The 11,969-nt window shown below is 36.9% G+C and overlaps 1 protein-coding gene across 1 annotated transcript; it reads left to right on the top strand.

Moving 5' to 3' along the window:
• Positions 1 to 784: 784 nt before the first annotated feature.
• Positions 785 to 6,798, top strand: LOC113750728. Its single transcript, XM_027294672.1, has 5 exons — positions 785 to 1,231; positions 1,273 to 1,374; positions 1,570 to 1,803; positions 1,975 to 2,171; positions 6,696 to 6,798. Exons 1-5 carry the CDS (start codon positions 785 to 787, stop codon positions 6,796 to 6,798), a joined length of 1,083 nt encoding a protein of 360 aa, XP_027150473.1.
• The last annotated feature ends 5,171 nt before the right edge of the window (positions 6,799 to 11,969 follow it).

The following is an 11,969-nucleotide window of genomic DNA, read 5'->3' as shown; positions in this document are numbered from 1 at the left end:
AAATAAATAAAAATAGAGTTAGAAAGTGTATTCACTAAGTACAATTTAGGGTAAATATGCCTTTGTGATTAAGCAGAGTAAGCAGAAACTGATTAAATTGTGTCATGCATCAAACCTTCTTTCTTTGATGCATAAGAAAGACAAATATACAAAGGGCAGTTGGAGGTATTGGGCAAATATCAAAGGATCTCAGTTGGTGAACGTTTCTAAGAGCTGCTTCTTGGTGGACAAGAAGGCATCGCTTGTACGGCGTAGGGTGATTGCGCGGACAACGGGGTTTTCTTTTAAAGAGCTGCTAGTCACTTACTTGGGTTGCCCCTTGTATGCTGGGAGAAGGGTGGGATCCTTGTTCAATGGTTTATTGGATAAAGTATCACAGTATTTGAATTCTTGGCGAGGTCGATGGCTATCAATGAGTGCTCGTGCTCTACTCATTAAGCATATGCTATCTTCAATTCCGACTCACATTCTAGCCGTATTGGTGCCTCCACAAGGGGTAATTGCTGAGCTAGAGCGGATGTTTGCATGGTTTTTTTTTGGGGAATCAGAGTTTGGGTTTAAGCGACACTGGTCAGCATGGAAGAAATTATGTCGTCCCGTGGAGGAGGGGGGAGTAGGTTTTCGTTCATTACAGGCCATTATTGAAGCATTTTCCTGTAAGCTATGATGGCTGTTTAGATGTGGGCATTCGCTCTGGGCCCAGTTTATGAGGTCTAGGTATGTTGGTGAATTATATCCGAATCAGGTCTCTATTTTTCCTAAGTTTTCCCCGAGTTGTAAACGAATGTTTGGGGTTCGATCTTCCATGGAGATATGGCTAAAATGGGATTTGTCTAGGGGGGATGTTGCCTTCTGGTGGGATAATTGGAGTGGGCTAGGTCCGTTGGCATGGAGGTTTCCAGATTTAGCGTCAAACACTCGGGTTCAGAATTTTTTGTGTGAGGGCCAATGGGATCATTTAACCTTGGCTACCTTCCCCTCGGAGGTCGCAGAGGCGGCTGCAGATTCTTTCTTTTGTTTTGGTAAGGTTCCGGATAGTCTAGTTTGGACCTTAGAACCTTCGGGGGATTTTTCTACAAAATTGGCATATCAGGTAGTTCGATCCTCTGGGGTTCAGTCTTGGGCATTTGCTTCTGTCTGGCATTCTCTAATTTCGCCGAAATTATCCTTTCTTATGTGGAGATTGTTGCACGAGCAGCTGTCGGTGGATAATGTGTTAGAAAAGTTTCAGGTTATGCCCCCTCTAAGTGCCACTGCTGTTTGCCGCCTCAGTTGGAAACGCTGCAACATGTGTTTGCTACTGGGGCACTAGCAAATGAGGTTTGGGGGCTTTTTGGGCAGTCGTTAGGCTTTGCAACTCCTTCAGTTGCTTCTGTTAGGTCATGATGCTACAAATGGTGGTTGCTCCCTGACAAAAGGAGGGCATTGCGGTGGTAATACCGCATGCTACCATTGCTTATTGTCTGGTTTTTATGGCGGGCTAGAAACACGGCTCGATTTGAGGGACGAAGTATATCCGTTGGTCAGGTTCGGGGATGGATCATTAATGAGTTACGGTTATTGGTCCAGGTGTACTTTTTGGCCATGGCAAGGTTACCACTTCAATGGGCGAAAATTCTGGACTCGCTGTCTGGGGTTCGGAGGTCCTTAGTTTCCACTCTGGTGCGATGGGTGTGTCCGTCGGACGGTTTCTTTAAGTTGAATACGAATGGTTGCTCTACTCTTCGAGGCGGGGGTGGTGGTGGAGTGTTTAGCGATTCCTGTGAAAGGCTCATTCTTGCTTTTGCTGATTTCTTTGGTCCGGTAAGTCCCCTGCAAGCGGAGGCACGCGCGCTCCTTCTAGGTCTTCAGTTAGGGCGGCAAAGGGGGATATTGCACTTAATTGTTGAATCTGATTGCCTTATCTTGATCAATTGTTTATGGGGGGGAGGGGCAGGTCCAGCGGTCATTTGTCCTGTCGTGCGTGCCATTCAGTATGTTATGCCAGAGTATTATCAGTTCAAGCATTGCTACAGGGAGGGGAATGCTGTGACTGATTCACTGGCTTCCTACGGTACTGCGTGTGGGTCCTTCGAGCTCTATACTAGGGCTTCTCAATTACCGTGTCGCACTAAAGGGTTACTGGCACTGGATATGCAGAATTTTTTTAATTTTCGCTTCTCATTTCAGAGGTAAGGTGCGGCCCTCCTCCCTGCATTGTACTCTTGGGCAGCTTGAATAATAATATAACGTTTGGTAGGAAAAAAATACAACAAGAGTTGCTATTGCCTCACAATTCAAGTGATGAGTTGAGTTTGGAGGAAGATAAGCATAGGAATTCACCTGCATAAACCATGAAATTATTGACTAACAAGCAGCATAAAGTTTTTCCAAGACTTTACTCATTTGTGTATTGTTGGTGAGTGTTTTGATTCTTCCTTTTCTATTCATGTGTGTTTCATTGTAGTTTGCACTTTAAAAGTTGCCCTGTATTTTTTTTTTTACAGAAGTGGTTCTATGCTATAGCACATTTTTAGGCTCTTATCATTGAGTCTGTTTGGATTGTATATTTTTTTAATGTTTGTCTAAAAGTTTACTGTAACTTACTAAAGTTATTTTAGAAAAAATGTCAAGTCCGTTTAGCATCTCTATTCTTTCTATGTTTTTAATAAATAAATTTTCTTTACAGCTTTACCTATGGTAACCCTCTAAAAACGCTCACAAAATCTTTGATATACTCCAATGTAAAAAATAAATTAAAAAATTACCCACACCGTTCTACCACTAGTACCACCCTCCACGTCATTCTCCCCAGCGCTTTTACCACTACCATAATCCCTCTTTCTCCTCCCTATCTCTTCACTCTCTCCCTACTGCTACCAACCCCTCTATCTTTCACAAAGTTTTTTTCCTTTTTCCCCCCTTTCTACTGTCACCACAATCTCCTACTCCTTTCTTTTTTTTTCTTTCTCCCTTCCTTTTTCCCTTTCTTTCCTCTCTTCATCCTCTCTTCACTCGACCCGTAACCTCCTTCTCTTGCCTGATCTACTCTAAATCAAACAAAGGAGAGGGTGAGAGTCACGAGAATGGGAAGGGAGGAAAAGGGGAAAGAAAGAGGAGAAGAGAAAAAAAATGAACAAGAAGGATGGCAGTGGACTGTAGGAGAGAGAAGAGGGGGAATGAGGATAGTGGTGGGAGGCGAAAAAGATGAATGAGGGATGGGGTACAAGAGGAGATGGGGAAAGGGGGTGGTAGGAGAAGAGGGAGAGGGAGAAAGAAAGAGTATATTGAAAAGGAGGAGAAGAAGAGGGATGACAAGCAAAAGGAGAAGAAGGGGTGATAGCGGGTGTGGGAGAGGTGGTGAGGGTTACAAGTGGGGGAGGGTGGTGGTGGTTGATGTTGGATGTGGCATCCATGTTGAGTGGGGCATGGGAGATGATGGAGTTTTATAAATATTCTCCAATACTTTTAAATAGACATAAAAAATTTGTAAAAATTTTACATAAATACCAAAAAAAAAACCATCTAACACGCTCGTTGGTATTTATTTGAAATACTCAAAACATTGTCTCTCTCCCACCACTCGACATCTATCACCAAAAAGCTCTGTCACCTATCATTGGTATCCGTCTCCACTACCGATTCCCTATTTAATATACTATTTTTTGGTATTATTCCAAAACTTATGGATATTTTAGAGTGTGACTCCTAGATGGTGTAATAAATAAACTTTATGCGAATATTCAATAGTGCACAAACAATAGCCAATAGATTAAAAAAAAAGGTCAAAATATTTATTGGTCCACATTGATGATTATTAAACTTAATATCATCATACACATGTAAGTGCTTTGCTTAACTTACTAATGTCAAAATGTGTTTTCTAATTTTCTGTAAATAATTTTTGTTTATTTAGATAATTTAATTGCAGAGTTTCTAAAATGAGTAGGGGTTGTAAACTATAAAATGGAAAGTGTGGTTCCCCTCTCATTGAACTTCTACCATTTATTGGATTAGTTAGATAAATTTTAGCTTCAATGACGGATGTTTTGTTGAAGAAGTTTGAACCTGCATATCCAAGCGAATAAGTATTTTATTAGCAACTAAAACGAGAAAAAAAATGGTAAAATTGAAAGTTATAGAAATGGCCTCTTGTGCTTCTTGAATATTGTACTAGAAATAGAACCAAATGCATGAATTGAAAATCATGAATAGAAAATACGTACAATTGGTTTATGTAAATTGTGACATCAGCTTACTATGTATTGTACTACTTCAAAAGAAACGATATGCATCAAAAGACTACTTTTTATAGAAAATGAAAAGCAAAGTCAAGTTGGAATAGTTAGGGAAGTCTAGGTGGTTAGAATAGTTAGGGAAGTCTAGGTGGCAATAAATCATTGGATGTTTGAACAGTCCAAAATTAGGATCATCCTAATATACTTTATAATTCAAAAAAAAATACAATTAAATTTTAGTATATGTATAGTTCAACATTTCAAGAAAAAATTGTAATCTACTTTTTAGATGTTCAATACAATTAGACTTGGTGAAACTTACAAGTTTGAATAATAGTTATTTAACTTACACTACCCATATAAAACTTTGTTGCATTGAGTCTGGATTGATGATGCATAACTTATACTGCCCATGTAAACTTTTTTTTTCAAAAAAAAAAAAGAAAAGAAAAGTCTGAATTGATGATGCATAACTTCAATTAAAAGTTTAATTACTTTTTTTGCACAAGCACCAAGCACCCGAACTTGGTTTATGCATAGATAATACAGATGGATCTGCAACTGCTAAGATATAAATTGGAATAGAAGCTGAATTCGCATTTTATTAATTTAAGTTCCCCCAGCAGAAAGCAAACAAGACTTCCAAGAATGGACCTCGTGCATAACTGTCTAACATAGTTCACCATGTGATCACAAAAAAGAGGACATCCAAGTATTTAACAGAAAATTATTTGTACGAAAAATATGTCAAAAATTAGTTGTCACATTATGCCCAACCACAGGAAGTCCTTGATGAGCTAGAAACCACACTTTGATGCATTAATTTTCTGCCTAGATGCACGTTCACAATTATGCAGCATCTCCATGATAGGCCGCAAGATGAATCTGAAGCAGTAGTGAAAACTAGGACATTATACACAAACACTAGATGAGAAACCATAGGACATATGCCCTGGGACCTTGAAACCAGAACAAGAAGGAAAACTCTCGAAAGAACCTCTGCACTAATAAAAAAAACAAGGCTGGAGATATTGGGGCTCCATGATGAAACCCCACAGATGATTTAAAAAGTCGTGATTCAAGACCCATTAACAATCAATGAAATGATGAATTCGGAAAGGAAAAAAAGAGTCTCCAGACTATATTTATACAGATCTTTCCAAAACCAAAGGCCTGAAGAATCTGAATGAAAAAAAGGCATTAAACGCTATAATCGGCCTTAATTATGTCTAATTTCAAGCTACATTACGTCCCCCACTTGTCCTAGCAATACTAGGATGCATTTCTTGAGCAAGTAGGAACTTATCAAAAAAATGGCGGCCTTTGATGAAACAACTTCACTACAAAAAAATAATTCAGTGAAGCTTGTCGGACCGCATATCAACCAAGGTTCTGGAAAAAAAATTCTTGTTGATAAATTACACAAACTTATTGCACAAAATTGGATAAAGTCACAAGTAGGGCTGCAAACGAATCGAGCCGCTCGCGAGCCGCTCGAGTCAAGCTCGAGTCGAGCTCGACATTAATCGAGCTCGAGTCGAGCTCGAGCCAGCTCGAGTCGAGCTCGAGCCAGCTCGAGTCAAACTCGAGCTCGAACTCGAGCTCAGAATATTAAGCTCATTAGCTCGTGAGCCGGCTCGCGAGCTTGAGTATATATATATATATTTTTTATTTTTATTTTTATTTAATAATAAATTACGTATATTATATATATATTTTTTTATTTTTTATTTTCATAGTGAAATTACGGATATATCCTTAATATTTTATTATTTATTCAGAAAAAATATTATTTTATTTATTTTTTTAAAAATAAAATAATTTTTTTTTATTTTTTTCGAGCTCGGCTCGACTTGATTCGAGTCGAGCTCGAGCTCGAAAATTGCCAGCTCGTCGAGCTCGAGCTCGAGCTCGAGCTTGATAAAATTTAGCCGAGGCTCGGCTCGATTAGCTCAAAGCTCGACTCGGCTCGGCTCGTTTGCAGCCCTAGTCACAAGGATTCAACCCTTTTAGAATCAGAACTATCAAAGTAGATGTAATAGAGCAAGGCAAGCTATCACCACAAAAGAAAGATACCACAGTCATATACAAATTCTCTAGCATAACCTCTCATGAAGCAGTTAAAGAATTTTCCAGTAAAGCCATCTGGCCCTACAGTGCTATCCCCTTCAATGTCAAAAACCAGCCTTTTTAATCTTTTCCAAATAAGGAATGTGTTCAAAGTGAGCATTGTCCTCCTCTAATCAATTTTAGTATGACCTGAGGTATACAAAGTAGGAAAGAAATGAACAGCCTCTTCCCTGATGTCCTGTTCAACAAAAATCCAATCACCATCTACATTTTAATCTAATGAATTATAGACTGAGACATTCTTGTTTAAGCACTGATGGATTTCGAGTACTTAGTATTCCTATCTCCCTATTCCAACCACTTACCATGAGACTTTTTGCTTCTGATAGTGTATTTCAATATTTAAAGCATGTCTCAAAGAGACTTGTGCAGAATGCAAAGCCGTCAGACTTTAAAGAAGCCTCTTCCTGCCTATAAGCTTTTGCCACAGCCAGCTCCTCTGCCTCAATGACTTGATAAAAGATATTACCAAATAAATAAATAAAAAAGCGTCCAAAAAAGGTTTTTTCATAATTTAGCTAGGCCGCCATGTAGAGGAATATGATCCAATGCTGTTCAGCTTAAAGAAGCTGGAGAGCAACAACCATTAGCCAGCTAATCAACATCGATTAATAAGATTTCTATCATATTCCTAGTAACTGCTTCCAACACTGATCTTCTGCTCTCAGAACTTAAATCTCTTTGACAAGATAACAGTTGCACCTACAGAAACAGACACTCCTTGGCTTAATATGTCACTAGCTGGAAGCTAATACAAGGACACCAAACATTCCATCATCACACGACACAATACTAACCAAAATACAAGTTTTCTTCTCTATTAGCAGATTCATTTTTCAAAGATAAATTACTCAAAACAGTCTAAAATGAACAACCAAATGCATGCTAAAAGAAAAGCCTCTACTATTGATCCAATGTCTTCACCTCCTATTGGCCATGAGAAGATGTGCAATTTCTGCATAAAAAGTAAAAAAAGAAAAAATCAAAGGAAAAACCAATAAGTCATTGTTTTAGTAATCCCAATCAAGCATTCATGGCACAATCCAATGAAAGCAGTATACAGTGATGCTATAATCAAAGAACAAAAAATAATGCATTTAAGCTAGAATTTAGACATAGATCAAAACAAGAAAAAACAATGCCACACATAGGATTGCTGAAGCAGAAAACAAATCATTTTTAGCAGCTGAAGCAGTTAGAGAGTATGAGAGGACTGTTCATAAAGCCGAGGATAGATTCAGCATGATTACTAGTTAAAGACATAGTAAAGACATCTATGATCGATGTTCGCAACGTGAAATGATCCTCTTGAGTTTGAGATAGGCAGTCCTTCAAGTTGCTAATAGCATATACAAAGGTTAACAAGGAAGTTTTCTTCAATTTCCTTGTAACTTAGAGCCAACTAGCCTGCACAGCAACAGGTACAAGTAACTTAGTAGATCAGCTAAGAAGGATGTTTTAGGGTGCATCAACTGTCCAATGATTTTAAGAGTGGTTATCATTTCCTAATTCTTGCAATGTATCTTTCTATGATCAACGCTTTCCTCTAGTTATGAAATGTTGGCTGATAGCGCAACTACTTCAACTTGTCCAGGATTTTCTAGTTCCTGGTTGCCAACTTTGGCTAACAAACCTTAACTTCTGGTCTCGCCGCTCACGATACAGAAAAAAGTAGAAACTACTGTGTGAGGATTGGTCCCTATTTATGGCTAATGCCAGCTTCCAGAGTTTAGGGTAACGCTTTCAATCTTCAAAAGTAGGAGTTATTTAAAGTACTAGTTTATTCCATCTTGTAAAAGAATTAAAGTTGCTTTTTGATTAAATATCTTTACACTTGCTACAATCCAAAAAAAAAGGTGAAAATTTACTGACACTAATAAACAAGTATAAAAGGGTTTGATTGCTTTATACAGCCTACCAATTGGGAAAAAACCAAATGAGATATACACATAGAATGCTATAATAAAGAATAATAAAATATTAAACAAGAGGAGAGCTTGCCAATAGCCAAACACAAGAACTCGGAACTATTGATCCACAATGTGGCCTTTGCCCTCTACTACTTTCTTTGGACATTCTATTGCTATGATGATAACAGACATACAAACACTAAGAAGAGCAGAAGAACGCATTCACCTCCCCTAGTCTTGCTTTTCTTTTAATTTCATAACCCCAGCCTCACTTGAATTTTTCAAGTATATTTGTTTTTGGGACACAAAATTGGTTGTATCAATCTTGACAGCTTTATGCTTCGCTTCCAAATTTGCTAACCTATTTTGAGCTCTCTTTACGCTAATCACATACAGTGTGGTACACTTGCCTTCAATCTTCAAGATACGCTTGAGAAAATCAGATGTAAGTAAGCCACCTTTAAGTATTTACGTAACAAAAGCAGATTATTTATGCAGACTTTTGACATCATTGCCCGCAATACTTATGAAAGGCTTTTGGGGGTTTTTCCTTCCCTTTCCCTTTAGTGTCAGCAGTAGTAGGAGTCTGAAATCGCTTTTGTAGTTCTCATATGCTAATATCGCATCTCTGTAGTCACCTTCGAGAATAAGGTGTATATCACTCAACCCCATTTGAGACTGCATAGTATGGGCTTGTTCGAGGAGATCAGACATGGCAGTCATCTCTACTAGAGTGGTGTCATCAGACTAACCCACATGTTTGTAGTAGAATGTTGCGATCACATTCCCATATTCATCTCTCAGCACCCCCACTCCATAACCTTGGTCTCCTGCTGGATTAAAGGATATGTCTGTATTCAGTTTGAAAAATCTAGACAAAAGGATAGAATAAGAATTCACCAAATATATAATAGCGTGTATATGTATATATATATATATAAGGGTCCTGATGTAGTGGGATCGTTTGAATTGTTACAACTTCTAGCAGATGGTTTGAAATTGATTCTAAAAGAACCTATTTCACCAAGTAGTGCAAATTTCTCTGTTTTTAGAATGGCTCTAGTGACTACATTTATGTTAAGTCTAATCGCTTCAGCATCTTGTGATCTTTGAGAAGATCATTACGAGCCCTCTTCTAGGGTGGATCAGGACAAGAATGAATCCGAAATCCAAGACATACTCATACTGGGATATATATATATATTTCCCCAAATTTTAGGGATAACAAACTATCATCATACTAGTCTATTTCCTCAAATGGGGTGCAAGAAACATTTATTTATTTTTTTTGTGTAAATTTTTGCTGTCAAGTTTTTTACTGCATGCTGACTGTTTCATTTCCTTTCACAACTTTGCTTCCTAGATCATACTTTTTGAACAAACAAAATAAAATAAAGTAAATGAACAAACATCAAACTATTCTAAACCAGCAAAATAAAGTAAACGAACAAACAAAATGGGGTAAACTGACAGCCATACCCTTTCTTTAGGAGGTTTCTCCCAATAGTCCTTACTAGATAGTTTGCTCTTATCAATAAAAGAGAGGCTTCTAATCTAGAGTGGTAGCCAGATATGGGTATCTTTATGTTTAGGCTTGGTACCACTGCTACTAGGTTGACTAGGTGATGAAATCCCAATACTAGTCCTTGGGCTTTAGAAAGTAGCCGGCGGAGGGGATGTTCCAATTCCAAAACAGGAAGCAAGTTGGCGTTGGGAAGCCCCCTTCTTGGGCAAAATTTTACCCCACATTTCTATGTAACTCTCGTATTCTGGTAGAAGAGATTGAAGACGAGCAGCCATGGTTTCTATGTAGCTCTCGTATTCTAGTGGAAGAGATTGAAGAAGAGTGGTGGCAGCAGACAAGAGTCAAGGTGGAAGAGATTGAAGAGTACGAAACTCATCCATGGTCTATTCCGTTGAAGAGAGATTTTTCTTTTCTTTGTTTTTCTTGTCAATCCATCGAATGGAATGGAAATGCAATTTTTTTTTTTTGAAAAAATGGAATAGAAATGCTTGGAAGTTTGCATTGGACGAGGCACTTTTTAGAGTCTTGTTAACTTCCTTATTTACATATAAATGAGGAACTTTTTTTTTGCACTTTTTAACTTCCTCATTTACTTATATGCACTTTTTCCTCATTTACATCGAATGCTTGGAACATTTTTTTTTGCACTTTTTAGCGTCTTGTTAACTTCCTCATTTACATATAATTCAGGAAAATATAATGATAGTTTCACTTTGTTAAGTTGTATGGCTTGATAGTTCTCTGTAGAAATAAAAAGCACAAATGCTAGCTTTTTCTAATGTAATTCTGTTTAACCTTGAAATTTGATGTCATGGTCTTTATAAATCTAAAGCTGGCAACTATTTATAGACAAGACAAGAAAGCTTTACAAGATGTTAGAGAATTCTACACTAAGTCTTTCTACATTTAGTCTCTAAAATCTTCTATACAAGACAAATTCTTATATGCAAAGTTTTAGGTTATTCTACAAGGTTCTTGAACAACCTAAAATGAGTTGGAAGCCTCTAAGGTTTTCTAAATACTTCTAATAACGTTTGGAGAAGTGCCCATGCATTGGTCAAGCTTTCATTGCTTCCCATTTGTTTGTTACAGTAGGGTGTGTCTCTATTCTCGGTCCTGATTTTTTGCCTACTCATCTACGTATAGTAGTGCATGTCTGGCCGATCAGGGACATATTTGTTGGTCCTGATTTATCACTTCATAATTCTATTCCACTTTACTATTGTTATGATTCCAATTTCATCTATGTAAACTGATTTTTTTTTATTCACACACATGTATGTATGTAAAATAATACGCTGTACAGTCACTATTTGATAGTATTTTTTTCCATTTCCATTTTTTAATTCTTTTCTTATCACATTTTCTATTCTTATTATTTGGTTTTACTATAAAATCCTATTATTAAAATTTTAATAGTTTTAGATATTACAAAATTCAATACATTAGTCATAAATTGTTAATGAATCTATCATATTTTATTATATCATATATCATATAATAATTTGTTGTTCAATTTACTACATGTTAAGTTGTTCACTTACTACTCTCTTGTTATACCAAATGAAAGCTCTATCTTTTTGCCATGTGTACATATCTTACAATTTATTTCCTCAGATTTTAGTGTTTTTTTTTTAACAAGAATCAATCCTAGTTTTTCTACCAACTTTCTTTACTTAATTTTTGTAATTGTTGTGTTTTGCACCAATAATTAGAGGAAGCAAAATTGAATATCCTATTTATGAATTAATTATTTTTTATAGTGTTTAACTTCAATACTTTTACTTAGTAATTTGGTTCTTTGGTATCAATATTCATTAAGAAAGTGAAAGAGAAAAAACTATAGAAGATAAAAAGTACGTGTGTGCAAATACACGAATGAATAACTAGTTAGTCGCTATTGCAAAGAAGCATTTCTTTACCTCCTTTCCTATGAATGTTCCTTTGTAGGGGAGCCTAAACCAGTTGAAACCCGAAAGCACTTTTTTTTTCCTGAAACGTTAGATAATTACATTGATATGTTGTAAACTATACAATTATTGAGCAAATGCCCAAATTTACTTTACAAGTGCATCTTGGCACTAAGAGTGTAGCCACTCTTCATCAAAAGAACTGCTTAATGCATGCAAACTTACTAAATCAACCCTTTCCTTCGTTAAGTTACTGGACAAAATGAATGAGCATTCC

Source organism: Coffea eugenioides, chromosome 10 (assembly GCF_003713205.1).
Source record: "Coffea eugenioides isolate CCC68of chromosome 10, Ceug_1.0, whole genome shotgun sequence".
Classification (NCBI taxonomy): Eukaryota; Viridiplantae; Streptophyta; class Magnoliopsida; order Gentianales; family Rubiaceae; genus Coffea; species Coffea eugenioides.
Note: the sequence above shows the minus strand (reverse complement) of the source record. Positions and strands in the feature narration are given on the sequence as shown.